At 56.5% G+C, this 17,591-nt stretch overlaps 2 protein-coding genes across 4 annotated transcripts; both read right to left on the bottom strand.

The window, feature by feature from the left end:
- Positions 1-279: 279 nt before the first annotated feature.
- On the bottom strand, positions 280-5,736 carry PDXP (pyridoxal phosphatase; the record flags this gene model as incomplete). Of its 3 annotated transcripts, XR_013923601.1 has the most annotated exons (4): positions 280-349; positions 2,216-2,278; positions 4,562-4,893; positions 5,154-5,736. XR_013923601.1 is itself a non-coding variant. In XM_080363661.1 (2 exons), 2 exons carry the CDS (start codon positions 5,734-5,736, stop codon positions 4,568-4,570), a joined length of 909 nt encoding a protein of 302 aa, XP_080219787.1. In that variant the 3' UTR covers positions 3,351-4,567. The 3 variants fall into 3 exon arrangements, 1 of the variants encoding a protein (XP_080219787.1); XR_013923602.1 differs by lacking the exon at positions 2,216-2,278 and having other exon boundaries at positions 303-349; positions 3,628-4,893; XM_080363661.1 differs by lacking the exons at positions 280-349; positions 2,216-2,278 and having other exon boundaries at positions 3,351-4,893.
- A 1,640-nt stretch (positions 5,737-7,376) lies between these two features.
- Positions 7,377-17,390, bottom strand: SH3BP1 (SH3 domain binding protein 1; the record flags this gene model as incomplete). The annotated part of the gene is made up of 18 exons (XM_080353389.1): positions 17,138-17,390; positions 15,280-15,322; positions 14,815-14,919; positions 13,866-13,942; positions 13,648-13,759; positions 13,473-13,549; positions 12,323-12,458; positions 11,594-11,662; positions 11,105-11,195; positions 10,672-10,814; positions 10,475-10,586; positions 10,298-10,379; positions 9,517-9,597; positions 9,293-9,409; positions 8,777-8,874; positions 8,457-8,586; positions 8,180-8,295; positions 7,377-7,732 (listed from the first exon to the last, which is right to left on the bottom strand). Exons 1-18 carry the CDS (start codon positions 17,197-17,199, stop codon positions 7,377-7,379), a joined length of 2,007 nt encoding a protein of 668 aa, XP_080209515.1. The 5' UTR covers positions 17,200-17,390.
- Between the last annotated feature and the right edge of the window lie 201 nt (positions 17,391-17,591).

Genomic DNA, 17,591 nt, shown 5'->3' with positions numbered 1-17,591 from the left:
GATAAGGTATAAGGTATATTGATAAGGTATAAATACCTGAAGTGAGAGTGCAAAAAAGATGGAGCCAGGCTCTTCTTGGTGGTTCCCAGCAACACAGCCAGAGGCAATAGACACAAATCGAAATACAGGAAATTCCCTCTGAACATCATGGAACTATTTTTTACTGTGAGGGTGACTCAACACTGGTCCAGCTGCCCAGAGAAGTTGTGGAGTCTCCATTCTTGGTGACATTCAAAAGCCACCTGAACGTGGTGCTGGGCTGCTAGTGCAGAGATCCCTGCTTGACCAGGGGGAATTGGACCAGGTGACCTCCGGAAGTCCCTTCCAACCTCAACCATTCCATGATTCTCTGAAAGGGAAGAAAGCAATATGCTTGAGAAAGAATATAGGGAGCACCTGTTAACATGCTGATCCCAGGAAAACAGCACAGTGAAAACCAAGTCAAGCTCAGGGACATCAGGTTGCTCTAGAAGTCAGGCCGGCGGAAGCAGTCCAAAGCAGCAGAGGAAAGCAGCAGCCAGCCATGGAGCAGCACACTCAGACGGTTTCCAGGTTACCTGCCATCAAATCTCAAACTCAGCACACAAACAGGAGCAGTGTAGCTTGGTCCACTGTCTCAAGGGATTTTTTCCTGGGAGAGTGGGGTCACCTACTTATATATCCCACCCTTTTCCATGTTGCCTCAGGCTCCCAAGAGCCCAGAGAGACTCAGCACATCTCTCTGCCTCCTCCACCTGTCCATGCTCAAGGATGGCTGGAGTCTGGGAGGCAAGATGAAGTGTCCGGTCCCCCAGCCAGGGTACAGAGGCTTCCTTAGCCTCTCCCTGGGCCTTGTCCAGAACAGGAGATGCTCAGCAGGTTGCTGCTTACATCAGCCAGCCAGCGGTTGCCACAGTAACCACAGTCAGGATGAAGGATATGAGGTTCCTGGGGTAACAGAATGACTGCCACTCACCTGGGTGTTGTCTCTATTGTACAGCAAGAAAGGACGATGCAGTTTTCTGAATGTGAGAAAATAAATACCCCTACCTACCCTACACCAAACCAGGCTTCTCATCCTCTCCACCCTCCCATGCACTGCTGCAGCTCCACTCTCCATAGCCCTGTGTTCCCTGGCAACTGCACTGCTTCCCTGAACACTCAACCGAAGAAGAAAAACTGATTTAGGCAGGAAGCAATCTGCCTACCCGGGCAGGAGCCATCACTTTCTTCCATTCCAACTACAGATGTGCTCTGCAGCCTCACCGGACCCACTCCAGAGGGAGCCAATGTCTGACCCTCAGGAAGACCACAGGCCCCTTAGTGGTTGAACAGATGTCTGAAGGGGTTAGATGGACCCTCCCAGTCTAGTGTTCTCATAAGATCTGCTCACACTCAGCTTCATTACACGCAGGAGTGATTGAAGAAGCGGGAAGTCACACAAAACCAAAGCCTGGCAGACCTGATGCACCCCTATAGTGCTGCTCTCAGCCCCATTGAAAGCAAGAGCAGCCTCATGGATAGTGGCAGCACTTATCCAGTGCTTCCAGCACTGGGGAGAGGAAGCATGTACAAGGTGCAAGTGACCTCTGCCTGGTGCCATCAGCTACAAGAAGAACCAGGGGAAGGCCAGGTAAAACCTACTCCCCTTCTGCTCCAAGTCCACCTCTGCTTTGTAGCAAAGCCCTCAGGGAGAGGTGCACCAGATCAAAAGAGGTTACGTGGTCATAAGAGACAGGGATCAGCCATCGCCTCTGCTGAGCTCTGTTTTCAGCAGCAGCAGCTTCATGAAAAAGAAAACCTACTCTGCAGGCTCACCGTTTGGGATGACGCAAGCTGTTATGATCTAATTAGCTACTGGATTCCCTTCTGTTTCCCAGTGTGCCAGCCTCGGAGTCCACAGCCTCCAAACTCCCATCTGCTGGCTGGGAGAAGTGGAAAGGACAGAGTGAACAAGGCAGAGAGCATGAGATGGACCCACCCTCAAAGCACCCTATAAAAAAGGGGGCATCTCTTGGGGATGCTCTTACTGTGCACCACCTCCTCTGTACCCACACATGTAACCAACTCGGCCTATACAATTTGCAGCCACACTGAGCATTCCCAGCTGTGTCCCCAAGTCACAATAGCACTTTGAGTTTCAGCTTGATTGAAGAACTAAGAACTCTGAAGAATAAGTCAGGGCATCTCTAATTAGGCACCCAGAGTCAGCAGACACATTAGGTCTTGATCTTACCTCTGCTTGGTGATGCAAGTGTTGGTCAGGTGCTCATTCAGGGAGTACCAGCCCTCTGGTTGTCTAATTGGAGATGAGACACAAAAGGGAGAGACAGACGCATACAAAGGTGACTGATTAAGATGACAGCAGTCTCTAAAGAGCTCTTTGCATGTTCTTTTGTTTTGGAGGGCTGTTTCCTAAGTTATTTTGGAGGAGACTGGAGACACTTAGCACCCGGAATTATCCTAGGACCACTAAGTTGCAGCTAGTTCTGCCACATGAGCTGACACAGCACTAACTTACACAGCGGGGCTGGTTATTCAGCTCAAGTGAGAGATCACAGAATCACAGAATGTTAGGGATTGGAAGGGACCTCAAAAGATCATTTAGTCCAATCCCCCTGCTGGAGCAGGAACAATGATGCAATACTTGGTTATCAGCAACAGCTGTTAAAGGGGCTGAAGGCTTTGGCTTCCACATGAGGAAGGGAGGCAAAGTACCTTCAAGCGATTTCAGGCATTCTTCTTAGTGAATCTTGTTTTCTCTCTCTGGCCTGGGACCACAGCGAAACTCAGCGGGAGGATGCAGGGCATGGCAAGCGACAGTCTGGTGAGGGTCACAGTGATACCCACCTCCCCTTCCCTCAAAGCTTAGCGTAATTGAGAAGGGTCACAGCAAAACCCTACCTGGGCAGTTCTGGGTGGGGGTGACAGATTGCACCTCACTCCTACCCCTAGAAGACCCGTTCACCACTGCATCGGGGTCCACCTGACCAGCAGCGGGCAGACCTCAGCTGCAGCACAGAAGTCACCATTCCCCAGCAAGGAGTCACCCACGCAGTGAAACGCAAAGGCAGCTGGCAAAGACATCGCTCACCGCTCCAATTCACCTAGCTGGACCTTGCGCCCCACACCACAGCCCCACCGGCCACCTCCACTCTCAACTCCAGTTCTGAGATCCCAGTAAGAGACAGCAGCAAAGGGCCACGTGCAAATGCTGTCCACAAGACACTGTCCATCCCTCTCTTGTCTACCCAGCAGCACCCCCTTGAGTGAGGAAAGCTCTTGCCATGTCCTCATCACCGAGGTCTCAGAGATATTCAGGCCGTTTTCATCTTGATGGGACCATAGGCAAAAAAAGGAGGCCATTTCCAGCCTACGCTCACACTTTATTATATACAGAGACACGGTGAGTGTAAGAACATCAACACAGGACATGGACAGTAAAGGGAGGCCCAAAGGCACTGTCCCCTGTCCCCTTGGTGCAACCAGTCAGCATAATTTATACAAATAATACAATATTTGAACAATAAATAAGTTTGATAAATAAGATCAATAAATTAAAAAAAAAAAGTAGAAAGACAAAGCAGCAAGGAATGATTTCAGGGCTGCGACACATTCACAGCAGTGACAATACCACCAATATCTCACCTGCACACCAGCAGCTGTAGCACAGACCCCCATCAGCCCTTTTCTCTCACCATCCTATGGCAAAATCCATTGAGGAGGGGGAACGAGGGGGAGTTGTACAGTTCACCACCACTGTGCTGTCATGGTCTAGGATTCCTCTCTCCCTCGCAAGCCCCTTCAGGAAAGGTGCTTGAAAACAAGGTACTACCGCAGACCCACTGTGCACAGTCACAGCTTGTCTGTTTGGCAGCAAAAAAGCCCTCAAACCAGTCTCTTCCCTTTCTATAGTCTTTTTCTAGTTCTTCAGGTGGATACTGGCACAGTTATTAACTGAGTCAGGGCAAAGGGTGGTGGAGAAACATCTCTAAGGAACAGGGGAGTGAAAAGATGAGCCAATACTCCCTTTCACTTGTGGGAGGCAGACATGCTCTCGTTCCTCACTCCAGAGCTCTGGTACGCGCCTGCCACACACCCTGGCACCAATGGAAACTGGGTGGGTGACAATGCCAGCCAGTCCCCTGGCAAGGAGGGGCTCACCACAAGGACTGCAGGGATGTAGCTCAGAAGTAGAGTTACAAGAGCGAAGGGACAGCAGTAAAAGGCCGCCATTGGTTATCTAAGAGAAAAATAATAAGACAGCCGGTCCCTAGCCCCTGCAGGGGGAGGGGCTACACAGACACACTGATTTCAAGTCCCTGTCCGCCTCAAGGCCTACAGCTCTCTCCCAGAGATGCTGGCATATGAGGGGCAGAAGGACTCTGTCATCATGGACAGCTCTCAGCAGACAGGAGACAACTTGAACCCTGCTGCCTCCTGCCAACCCCTCCTTTTGCCCCCAAAGAAGTGTGTTGGACTGTGAAGAAACCAGGAATTGAGGGAATAGGGCAGTGAGAGAGAACTGGGAACAGATGGAGATCTGGGATGGGGAACTCAAGCCGTCTGCCCTCACACGTACAAATCGCTACTCATCCAGGCCCGGTATCAAGTCTGCAATACTGTCCACATAGTAATTGGGCACCAGATCCTTGGCAGCGGCGCTGTCGCTGGCCATGTAGGCCTGCGCCTCTTCCAGGCGGGAGACACCTGTCAGGGTGAGGATGGTGGAGAGGCCGCAGTTCTTGCCGAAGAGGATATCTGTCTCCAGACGGTCTCCCACCATGAGCGTGCGGGATGGGTCAATGCCAAAACGCTCCACGATGCAATCAAACATGTAGGTGTTTGGCTTCCCCACCACCAGCGCCTTGCGGCCCGAAGCGGTTTCCACTGCAGCTGTGAGGCTGCCAGTCCCTGGAGGGGGTGGAAGAAGGATAAAAATGAGGGAGATACAAACTAATGGGGCGCAGGTTGCAGGCAGCTCAGTGCCCCGGGTCCCACCAGAGGATAAGCACAGTGTGCTGGCAGCACAGCTTTGTGAACTTGCAGGGACGCCCCAGGGCAGCTCTACCCCTCCTGATTCTCAGGGAAACACCTCGCCCGGGCCTGGGACAGCCAACCCCACCACCAGGACCCCGCACCCCCAGGCAGCAGGGGAGGGGGCGCCGGCTCACCAGGGGTGCGCTGCCCGTCGCTGAGCGGGTGCCAGGGGTCAGGGTCGGTGGCCACCAAGAGGCACTGCGGGTCGCGCAGGTAGCCGCAAGCCTGCGCCAGCTTGCCGAAGGTGAACTGGTCATCGTAGCCCACCAGCACGGCCCGCACCGGTTCGGCTGCGCCGGGGGCCGGCTCGCCCTCGCCCGCCAGGCGCAGGCCGGCGTCGCGCACCTCGCCGCGGAGCCCCTCGCCGCCCAGCACGAAGACGCGGCCTGCGCCGTTCCCGCTCTCCCCGCCGCCGAGGAGGCGCTGGCGCAGGAAGAGCGCGGAGCAGAGCGCGGAGCTGAAGACGTGCTCGGCGCGGACGCCGCGGAAGCCCAGGCGGCTGAAGCGCCGCTCCAGCTCGGCCACAGAGCGGCGGCTGTTGTTGCTGACGAACAGGGCGGTCTTGCCGCCGCGCCGCAGGCGCTCCAGCAGCTCGGGGGCGCCGGGCACGGCGCGCTCGCCCGCCCACAGCACGCCGTCGCAGTCGAAGAGCAGCCCCTCGGCCGGGCCCAGCACCTCCCGCAGCCCCGCGCCGCTCAGCCGCCGGCAGGTCGCCATCCCCCGCCGCTGCAGCCCGCCGGCCGCCGCGTCCCGTCCCGCCCTGCCGCCCGCCAGTCACCGCCGCCAATGGGAGACGAGCACAGCGCCGAGCGGCAGCCGCCCTGCCCTGTCACCCTGGAGGAGAAGGGGCGGGGCCGAGCGGCGGGAGGTCAACTCTCAAAGTGACAGCCGCGCTGTCCTGTTGGCTGCTGAGGGAGGCGGTGGGGAGGCGGGACGGAACCTGAGTACGCTTGCTGATTGGCTAAATCCACGCTTTCGAGCTATCACCTCCTCTGGGTGAACGGGCGGTGGCAGGGCGCCCCCTGCTGTTCGGTAGAGTGTATGTGCAGCGGAGCCGCCATTACAGAATCACAGAATGTAAGGGATTGGAAGGGACCTCAAAAGATCGTCCAGTCCAATCCCCCTGTCGGAGCAGGAACACCTAGATGAAGCTACACAGGAAGGTGTCCAGGTGGGTTTTGAATGTCTCCAGAGTAGGAGACTCCACAGCCTCCCTGGGCAGCCTGTTCCAGTGCTCTGTTACTCTCACTGAGAAGAAGTTTCTTCTCAATTTTAAGTGGAACCTCTTGTCTTCCAGTTTGAACCCATTACCCCTTGTCCTACCATTGGCTGTCACCGAGAAGTGCCTGGCTCCATCACCGTGACACTCACCCTTTATATATTTGTAAACATTAATAAGGTCACCCCTCAGTCTCCTCCAAGCTGAAGAGCCCCAGCTCCCTCAGCCTTTCCTCATGAGGGAGATGCTCCACTCCTTTAATCATCTTCATTGCCCTGTGCTGGACTCTCTCCAGCAGTTCCCTGTTGCCTTGGCCCTGTCCCTCCGCGGGCTGGGGGAGCCAGTTGTCCTCCTGTCCTCCCTCTGAGCCGTGCCTCTCTGCATTAGACTTCCAGAAGAATTGCCCTTCCTGCCACCTGCATGGTGGGTGGTCCCCAGCACCTTGGGCTGCCAAGTGCTCCCTACCCACACATTCCTACGACAGTGACACCAGCTCTTCAAATAGTTTAGTTGCAAAATATAGAGATATATATTTATATATATATCTGTGTCTGTGTGTTCCTGAGGCAACACATTTTAAGGCAAAATGGGGCAGGAAGGGCTGGGATCACAGTTGTGTGCCCACAAATGGCCTCATGGTGAAGATAGCCCCCGCTCATTGCAGGGGGTTGGAGTAGATGACCTTTGAAGGTCCCTTCCAACCCAAACAGTTCTATGATTCTATGGAGCAAATCTGCCCATGCTGGCCCCCAAAACTGTAGGTAGTTCCTGGGAGCCTCCCTGCCTTGTCCCCTCCTGTGCCCCTGGGAACAGGAGGATGATCACGGTGGGGGGCTCACCTGGGGTCAGGGGATCCTGGGCTGGGAACTGTGTCCCTGAGGGGTGGCAGGGCCTGAAGCCCAGCACGGCTCCCAGCAGGGATGTGGTGGTGCAGGGGTGAAGTTTCTGTGGAGACAGGAGAGCGAGGGGAGGCGGGTGGAGGGTCCTGGCTGGTGTGAGCCAAGGGAGGAAGGTGGAGGAGCTGGAGCGCCATGCTGTCCCTCAGGCCACCCAGGCTCTTCCACTGTGCCTGCTGGTTTCCAGAGGGACACCAGTCTCATCTCCCCAGCCTTGCAGTACTCCCATGTCCCTGTCCTGCTCAGTTCTCCACGGGCTCTCCTGCTGGTGGTGATGTGCCCAGGGGGCTCGTTCCTCCCTCAGGCAATGGCTGCCCCTCGTCTGTGGCTGCGGGGTCACAGTCTGTGGCAGTCACCGCGTCGGCCTCACCGGCAGGAGGCCTTGGAGACAGTGATGTGTTCCGGCTGTGGCGGCGTGCTGGCTGCGGGGGGAGCGGTGGTGGGACGGAGGGGGCTCGGTTGGGTGCCCCGGCCACCCGTCGCGGCCGGGCTTTGGGGCTGGCTGTGTGCTCGGGTGCCACCGGGGCAGGAACCATGCTCCGGGGCTGGGCCACAGGCGGTGGTGGCATCATGGGTCGGGCTGGAGCTGGGCGCTTGCCTGGAAAGAAAGCTGCCATGGGGTGGGGTCCCCTCTGCCAGGGTCTCTCCCTGGGGTAGAGGGGGTTATGGGGGTGGCTGAGGGTCAAGCAGAGGCCGCAGGCAGATTGATGGACAAACTGCCCCTAGCTTGGCTTCCATACTGCAGATCCAAGGGCAAACCAGCTTTTGGGGGCTCTTCCCTTCGCAAGGGGCCATGAGCTTTGAAACCTCTTTATGGGGAGTGTTCAACCCCACACTGGCAAACCGGCCATATCCACCCCTGCAATCCCACCTCTGCTGGGGATGGAGCAAAGATGCTGGCCCTGCTGCCTGGGCCAGAGGCCCTTCCTCTCGTTTGGTGGCAGAGACATCCCCAACACCCTTTCTCATGGGGAATGGCAAGATGAATGCGAACCAGAGCAGGGATGTCATCTCCCAAGCACCGTGCCAGCTGAGGCACCCCAACCTTTGTGAGAAGTGTCATCAGTCATCTGTGGAGCTGGTGGCCCTGTGACTTCAGAAGACGGTCTGGTCACTGCTGGCATTGCCGGCTGGGACCTGGTCTCAGGGTCCCTCGAGGTGCTGCACAGAGAACGGGGCAAGTCAGGCTTTGGTTGGGCATGGCAGTCCTGGCGACAAGGCAGCTCACATCTGCCTGCGAGGGTGCAGCCCGTGGGGTGGGATGGGGGGAGGACATGGGGAGAGCTGGTACAGCCAGAGCCCCCAGCTCCCACTGAACTTACACCTCTCCATCCGGGAGAGCGGGGGTGCTGGCTGGAGGGGGCACAGGGGATGGCTCTTCCACCTGGGCAGCCTCATCACATCTGATGTTTGCAGGTGGCGTGAACATTCCCGAGACATTGAAATCTACCTCTGGGTGGAGAGAAAAGAGGAGACCCCATGAGGAAGTGCTTGTCGTGCAGAGCTTCCCCTGGTGACCCCACACTGGGGAACCAAAGCAGGCCCCCACTTCCCTCCTCCTGGGGATGGAAAAATATCCCTTTCCCTTTCTCCTCCCTTCTCTCTGGGCCGCAGCCCCTCCCGAGCGAGGACCTGGCCCTACCTCCAGGGAAGATGGTGTCCGCGTTCTGGATGAGGGCTTCCACCACACCCACCACCTGGATGGAGGAGACTGAGGCCAAGTCCAGTTGCATGGGGTCTCTGAGAGACAAGGGTGAGTGAGGCACCAGAAAACGATTTCTGGGGCATTAACCCTCTTGGAGTTCATTCCCGAGGGGGCAGAGCCCAAAAGGGAGACAGCCCAGCTGAGAGGGGTGGTAGAGTGGGAGGTGAGCCTTGTTCCCTGTCCTGGAAACCTTGGTTTGGTGTTGGATGCCAACCATGTTGGAGGTCATCCATATCCTAAGTCTCTGAGGCTCAGCCTCTTATTCTGCCACTTTTCAGAGAGGCTAAGAGGACACGTGCTTGGTGAGAGGACATGCCGCTCCAGGACAAGTGACAGGACTTGAGGCACAGGTGCTTTAGACCAGCCGGGTCAGGCTTTCCCGTGGCGTTTTCACCCAGGACACCCCAGCCAGGGCTGGGGAGCTGCCTCCCACCCCTCCCAGCCAGACCTTACCCTGTGCTCTGCTGTGACCACAGCAGGTTGGGGCCCAGCACGATGGCGATGTTACTGGGCGTCATTTTGTTCACCTCTTGCTGTTTGGCCAGCTTGGCTAAAAACTTGATCAGATACCTGTGGGGTAAAAGGAGGGTGAGGGAATGCTAAGTATGGATTAGGGGAGGGAACAGCTGCCCCTGGTGATTGCTTGAGGCCGAAGAAGCCCCGTCACTGCAAAACACCTCAGATTGTTGTAGCTGTCCCGGGGCAGGCGGCTGCAGGTCTCTTGCAGGCTCTGTACACGGTCATCAACGTCCTTTAAGCTGTGAGAGAGAAAAAGGAGGAGCAGAGAGCTCAGCCCACTCCCTATGGCCGAGAGGAAGACGTCGTGTGATGGAGAACAGCCAGTGCTGGCCACCCCATGAGGATCATGGGATGGAGATGCTCTGCTGCTGCTTTTATTGGGCAGCTGAGTCAGGCATCCCTGAAGGACAAAATTGCACCTCAGAGGCTCAGAGAGTTTTAATATGGCATGAATATAGCTTGTGGGTGGGGCTGGGGGCAATCACAGCCTCACCACGAGCAGCCACCCTATTTCACCATTACTATGGGGGTCATTGGCACTGAGCTGATCCCTTCGGAAAGACACTTTCCCCCTTTTCCCAGGCCTTTTGCTGTGCCTCCTCTGCCACCCCTTCTGTCCCAAAAGCAAGAGGCAAAACTGGGCTGGTGAGATGGGGATCATATCATTGAGGCCAAGCAGGTCTTTATAAGCTAAGCTCTTCTTGCAATCAAAAAGACTGCAGCCTTCCTCCTTCCCATGCCATGCTTTTCATCACTGTTCTCCAAAATTTTGGGCCATCTAGATTTCTTCTGAGCATGAGGCAGATCAGGCACTGTGTTTGTTTCCCTACATGGGAAATAAGGCCAAGCAACTCTGCTCTGAGTGCTGGGAGGAAGAGTGAAGTGACTGGGGGCTTTTTGATCCCCACTAGGTTTTTCCACCCCAATGCCTGGACCCACCTGGCCACTTTGACCCACTCGTTGTAGAGCTCAAAGGTCATCAAAGGCTCGGGCAGCTCCCGCAGGTAGGATTTCAGCACGCCTGGGAGAGGAAGGGGACCAGTGGGGGTGATGGCAGTCGGGGGACAGCAGGGATTGCCCTATCTTGTCCTCACATCCCGCCTCACTGGCACCCACCAGCCACAGCATGTGGGTCTGAGTAAAACTCCTCCAGGGCATTGGAGCCACTGGCCAAACTGCTCTTCATCTTCCTCAGCACAGAGGCACCCGCTGCCAGCCGGAAGAGTCCCTGGGGATGAGGTGAAGAGAGAAGGGATGCAGGGGGCTGCATTTTAGGGGGGAAGGTCACTGGGGGAATCAGGAGCACTGCCTACCTCCTCCCTCATGCCAGAGGCCAGCAGCATCATGACACAGGCTTCGATGGGCAGCGCGATCTCCCGGCCCAGGCTCTTGAGGTGTGTCTCTAGGGGCACGCCATAGTACCCTGCCACCGGGACGTCTGCAGTGAAGGAGGGCTCTGGAAGAGGGAGGTGAATGTCGGAAGGGACAGTGGCCACCAGGGCCATCCGGCCTCTAGTTGTGGCAACATCTCACTCTGAGCCATGGCTGGCTGGGTGAAAGCAGAGGCAGGGCAGGCAGCATCCCCAGCCCGCCTCAGGCTGCGGTCCCCAGCCCACAAGCCCAATGCGGGAGCCAGCAGCAGGCACAGGGAGGGAAAACCACCTCCTTTCCCAACCTCACCGGCCATGCTTGTGTCCCTGCCCAGGCTGCAGCCCTGCTCAGGCTGCGTGGAGAGCTGGCGGGTACCTGTCTGGCTGTGGCTTTCCTTCAGCTCCGACAGAGCCGAGTCCAGTGACCCCAGGGACTGCCGGTGGTACTGGGCTTGGATTTCCAACAGCTGCCAGACAGGGAACATGCAAACAGCCCTCAGTTCAGCAATGGCCCCTCTTGGAGTGACCCCCATCCCCAGCACATTACACCCACATGGAGATAAGGTGAAGGGGGAGCTGCAAGGGGAAGCCCCCCGGAGTTCATGGAACCATGGCTATAGTGAGGGGTGGAGGGCAAATTAGAGATGGGGAGGGGTCATCAGGACAAGATACCCTGTTTGCAGCTGGTGTGAGTGGCAGCGTGCACCCACAGTTCATGGAGCAAGGCCAGCACTGGGTACCTGCTGTGGCCTGGGGCTGTCCCCTGCCCTGGCTGGAGGGCTTCGTGCAGATGGGGACAAGGCTGGGTTCACACATAACCCAGGAGATGTTCACGTGCAGAGGAGGAGTGCAAGAGAGGACTTACCCTGATGAAGTATCTGGCATAGCTGTCCTCTTTGGTGGAGAAGTGGTAGAGGTCAGCCATGTACTCATCCTGGGAAGGGATTCACAGAGAAGAGCGACCTTTCACCTCCTCCCTAGCCCCCAGTAACGAGAGGATGTCTTCATAAAGCCCATCATCTGGGATGTGAGTCTCCCATACAGGGTCTCTGGGGTGCAGTGGGGAGGTACGATGTGACCACATGGGGATTTCTTCTGGCCCCCATCACTTGCATTTGACTAATGTCAGTGACCTGCTCTGTAATCAAGGTCCTGGCACAAGAGGCTTCGGAACAAGAGGTCCCTGCACCTCGGGGTTCAGTGCGGCTGTGGGATCTGCCAGACAAAGCCCCAGGGTTTTTAGAGAAACAGGGCAGAAGTGGAGAAAGCTGATGTGCAAGTCCCCTGTCACCCAGCACAGCCCTCAGCTTGCCTGGCTCCCAGCCCAAGGGGACCCCATAAGCTCCCTGCTCTAGTCCCTGGAGCCTCCTCTCTGCAGCTGCTTGTGTTTTGAATCCTTTACTCTGCTTCTTCCCTGGGCTTGGGGCACCTCCCTATTTCTGCTCCTCGAGGGACTGGGTTGCTTGCAGAGGGCAGGACAGGCTGGGTGGCTGCATCTGTCTTGGCATGGGGTCACCTCAGATGGAGCTGCTGGAGAGGGGCAGGTCCCCAGTGCTGGGGCTGCCCCATGGGGGAGAGCAGGTGACATTCTCACCTTGCACTGCTCCACCTTCCTCTTCACCTCCTCCTCCTCTTCCTTCAAGATCTCCAGTTTGTTGGCAGCAGAAGATGTCCCAGGGCCAGCACCAGCACCTGTGCTGTTACTGGAGCTCTTGGCAGCTTGGTTCAGCCTTTGGGACAGGAGAAAAGAGACACACCCACAGCCTCAGCGCCAGGGACGTGGGCTGGTATGGGTGTGTGGGGACCAGGGCATGGGGACCAGGACGAGGACAGCAATTCACAGTGCTGCCCTGCGGTGGCTTTCCTCAGCCAGGTCTCTCACATCCCTCCCGCAGAGGATGATGCTGCCGCACCAAGGGGTGTGAGCTGGTCGAGACGGGGAGCACTCAGCATGGCTGCCTGAAACACCCAGGATCTGTAGGACTCTTCCCAAGCCCCATTCCTGAGATGTTCCCTCCACTTCTCCCTCCAGCCAAAGGCGGAGCAGTGTGGAAATGAGCCATCAGTGACCCAGGGCTGTCCCGCTCTCCCAGAGAAACCTGGCATGGCACGGGCTGCCCTGCAAGGATTGGAGGGAGGTGATCTCAGCAGCACCATGGTACTTTGCTGCCTTCAGCGATGGCACTGGCCTTCCCTCCTGTGCCATGGAGCCAGTGACTTAGCCCAGAGTGGGGTGCATCTGCAGAGAGGGGCTGGCTGGGTGCTTCCAAAGAGCTGTTGTCTCTTTGACTTCACCTCCAGCCCTGGGAAATTTACTTCTCAGGGCAGTCATCTTAGAAGTACTTAAAAGGGGCCTACAAGAAAGGTGGGGACAGACTTCTTACCAGGGCCTGTTATGGTAGGACAAGGGGTAATGGTTTTAAACTAAGGGAGGGAAAATTCAGGCTGGACGTGAGGAAGAAATTTTTTCCAATGAGGGTGGTGAAACACTGTCCCAGGTTGCCTAGAGAGGTGGTAGATGCCCCATCACTGAAGACATTCAAGGCCAGGCTGGACAGGGCTCTGAGCAACCTGATCTAGTTGAAGATGTCCCTGCTCATTGCAGGGGATTGGACTAGATGAGCTTTGAAGGTCCCTTCCAACCCAAACTGTTCTGTGATTCTATGATCTTCCTCCCTCCTCCAACCTGTCTGGGCACTGCACCCAAATGCCCTGATACCCCCCAGCCATGTTGCGCCCTGTACCGGCTCTTGATGGTGTTCCAGTCTGAGATCAACTTCTGGAGGGTCTTCTTGCGCTTCAGGATGACGGGAAGCTCCTCCTGTGGGAGCAAGGGGCCAGAGAGAGTTGCAGAGGCTTGAGAACATGGGATGGAGGGGTGGAATGGCAGACGAGAGCTGGGAGGGCAGCCCGGGCTACCTCACTGAGCTTGTTGAGTGGCTGCAGGACATCATGCTCCAGGGCGATCTCAAACTCAGCCAGGATTTTGGCCAGCGAGCTCTGTATGCAGCAGCCCATCTCCAGGGCTTTCCTGTGTGGGTGACAGAGATGAAATGACTGTGGGCTGGAGCCATGCCACCCTCTGACCCAGTTCCCCCCACCATACACATATGGCCCTTTCTTCCAGCAGCACTTACCCAAGGCTTGACTCTGTGTCCAGTTCCTTGAAGCTCTCGGCCATCGTCATGGACAGAGCCATCAAGGGCAGCTTCTTCTGCGCAAAGCCAAGGATTTGGGAAAGGGACAGTGAGCTGGTGTGTGGCAGCTCCCTCTCATGAAGTACACCACATGGCATGGGATCAAGTGGTCAAACCCTGCACTGGGTCTCCACATCTTCCCCTGGCCCACCCACCCCCATTGACCCTGGGGCCTGAGTAAGGGCCCTTGGGATGTCCCTTCAGCCAAAGTCAGGATCCAGTTAGCTAAACAAGGCACCAAGGCTTCATAGTTGGTTAGAAAATGCCCAGTCTTCTCTAAAATAGTCCCAAGTGGTGGACTGTGACACTGATGAAGGCCCTCACCAAGCCCAGCCCTGCCATGGCTTCAAATGTGTGGAGCAGTTTAATCACTGAGAATAATTAAGCCAAGATTATCAGACTGCCAAGAAGAGAGGAGCCCACAAAGTCATGGGGAGGGTAAGGAAAGTGCAGGGGGATCTACTGTTTGCTTCCCAGATAAGGGCTGGTGAATACCAGCCAGGAAGAAGGGTCAGGTTCAAACCGAGGAGGAGGAGGTGGTGACACCACTGTGCTCAGCTGTGCTGTGGTGATCCTCACTGCAGGGCACTATGGGTGCCAGAGGTTCACAGAGGTTCAAGAAGGGACACAGACAACAGGGCTTTGGAGGGTTATTCAATGCAAAACCACCCTCTCTGTCCCAACAAGCCTCACGTTAGTGATGGCTGAGAGGGTTCTTCTGCTCTGCTCTACCTAGGCATGTGCTGGTGGCCACAACTAGAGATGGGACCTGGGCTGGGCTTTGGGCCATGTTTTGTTAGAGCCTGCAAAGCAGGGGTCTGGTGTCCCTTTTGCTGGCGGGGGACTGAGCCAGGGCCAGCATGAGCTGTGGAGGGAGGATTCCACTTACCACTCGCTTGTCCATGTCAGAGCCGCTTTGCCCCTGCAGGCAGGCCTGAAGCCTCTTGGACACGCTGTGAGCTGCTCGCTTGGCTGGCTCGACCCTCTGCTCAATCTGGGGGCAGAAGGTGGGACCAGGGAAGCTCTTTCACCAGCTGTGGGTGTCCTGAAGCCATGTCCCCCTCAGCCAGCTCTGGGTGTGGGTGAGCCCACCCAGCACCCCACCACAACCCAGAGCATCCCTGGTCCAGGGCAAAGGGAGCACAGCTCCTCATCAGGAGCTGGGGAAGCCTTTTTCCATGGCTGGAGTCTGCCATTCTCTTAACACCATGGTCCTGGGTTCCTCCAGCTTGCAGGAAGATCCCAGCCCTGTGACTTGGAGGTACCAGCAGGGCAAATTGCAGGCAGGAATGGGGCAGGTTCCCACACCCAGGCACAAGCAGGCACTTGCCTGTCAGCCCAGCCCGCGCCTCACCTGCAGCAAATCTTCTGGCAGGAGCTCGGTTGCTTCTTGGACCCTGTGGAGGAAGGAGAAAGAGCCATCAGCAGATCATGGAATAGTTTGGGTGGGAAGGGACCTTCAAAAGTCATCTAGTCCCATCCCCTTACAATGAGCAGGGACATCTTCAACTAGATCATTTTGCTTAGAGCCCTGTTCAGCCTGGCCTTGAAGGCGGTGACCTCCACCCAGCCTTCTTGAGAAGGCAGGTCCTTCTGCATCCCACCTGCTTCTCTTTGGGCTCCAGTGAACAGTAGGTACTGGCCATGGCCTGGACCATTGTACACAAGGCTATGGACAGAATGATCCCAGGGGGATGAGAACAGCAGGAGCAGAGCAAGGCAGCCAACCTCACTGGCTGGTGGACACCTCATCAAACATGGCTTCCAGTTCAGAGCACCCTGCTCCAAACATCCAGATGTGGCCATTTTTTTTGGAAAGAGGGTGCCTAGCAAGCCCATGTCATGGGTGAGACCATGAATGACCTGTGTCATGGGTGAGACCATACATGAAACCAGCTTTTTGCTTGGTTTTGCAGAAGGTATTATGAATGAATCTGGCACAGGAAGCTTCTGGTTTGCAGCAAGTTCTGCTCAAAAACCCACCAGCTGCTGCCACCACCAAAGCTCCCTGATGCCTTGCACAGAGGAAGCCTCACTTCACAGGCTGCTGCCATTGCTACACTCTGGGAACCGCATTTGCTTTCCCTCTGCTGCTGCTTTTACCCCAGTTCATGTTTCTCTCTTTCCACCGCCTGCCAAAGCCAATGCAGGATGAGGCCGCGAAGCCACAGGAAATGGGGGTGGCTTGGTTGAAGGCAAACAAAATCATGTGAGATCGTGGCTTGCAGAGGAGAGGCTCTGCAGTGGGTGAAGAACTTGCTCTTGGACTGCACGAGCTGCTGGAGACCTCCTGCCTGCCCGGCATTAAACAAAAGGGAGGTGCACCCAACAGGGGGATGAGACATCTTGATGGGAGGAGGGATGGCAAAAGGGATCATGCTCCCCTCTGGGGCATGCAAGAAGAGCAAGAAGCTACCAGGATGTAGGAGCTGCTTCCCTGTGGCTCTGCTAGGCTGGCTGAAGGACCTCAGTGGTCCAGGGGACATGGTTGGTCCCACTCAACCTCCCAGCACTGAGAAACCTGTGGAGGTGGCTGCAGAAAGAGGGAGTGAGGGGGCTGGGAAGGGAGGGCCCAGCCCTGAAATTTCAGTTCTGGGTTTTGCAAGGGGAGAGCTTTGGAAAACCAAAGAGAAAAATAAGGAAGCGATGGAGGTGGGATGGGCTGGAGGGACTTGTGTGAAGCTGTAAGGCCTCCATAGGTCCTTGGAGGATCCCTGGTCCTCTCCTCAAAGGGTGTCCTGGGACACCTGTACTACTAGGCTGGCTAGAGCTATGCTGGGCATCTGGCTTCCACAGGGCACCCCAGGCTTATCGGAGAGGGCAGGTCCGGTCTTCTAACACCCTCCTGGTCCACTGCACAGCCAAGGGTGTGTAGCTGGAAGGTCCCTCTCCATTGCCCTCACATCCTGGGATAGCCAAGCTGGGAAAGACCAGTTTCCAGTTGGACACAACATCTTTGGGCCCTGGAAGAGGTAGCCGGGCTTCAGAATCACATCTCTGCTGAGCAGCACCAGTGCAGCCCCCTTACTGCGCCATGGGTGTCGGGGAGCCACAGTCCTCCAACTTATGCTGAAGAAGCTCTAAACCCAAGGTTTCCCCCTTATTCCTGGCCACCGGCCCTGGGAGGTCAGTCCAGCCCCAGCACAAGCCCTGCAGGACCCTTATCCTGCTCCCTCCCAGCCCTCCGGCACAGGTAGCAGAGACGTCCTTACCGACTGTTGATACTGGGATGGGACAGCTGCTGACGCATCCGATTAAACTGCCTCTTCATCATCTTGAAATCGGGGAGGAGACCACAAGAGCTGCTCCGCTTGGCTGTACCTGCTCAGCACCTCTCGGCAACACTTGGCATCGATGCCGGGAGCCCCTTGGCTCCCCAGAGCCACTTTGCCCCTTGCTTTTCCCTGAGGACCTCTCCCTCCTTACTCCTCTCCTTCTTCCTTCCCTTGTTCCCCCTTTTTCTGTTTTCCCGTCTGGTCCCCTCCCTCGTCCCTCCCCAGGGATGCCCTGCCTGCTTTCTCTTCCCCTCCTTTGGACTCCCTTCTCTTGCACACTCTCTGTTTCTGAGCTTCCTTCCTCCTCCAGCCACCCCTCTGCTGCAGATCAGGTAAGAGCAGTTCAGGGCTCCTGCTCAGCTCTGTGTTCCTGTCACCACCCCACAAGTAT

Source organism: Nesoenas mayeri (assembly GCF_963082525.1).
Source record: "Nesoenas mayeri genome assembly, chromosome: 1".
In the NCBI taxonomy this organism is placed as follows: Eukaryota; Metazoa; Chordata; class Aves; order Columbiformes; family Columbidae; genus Nesoenas; species Nesoenas mayeri.
Note: the sequence above shows the minus strand (reverse complement) of the source record. Positions and strands in the feature narration are given on the sequence as shown.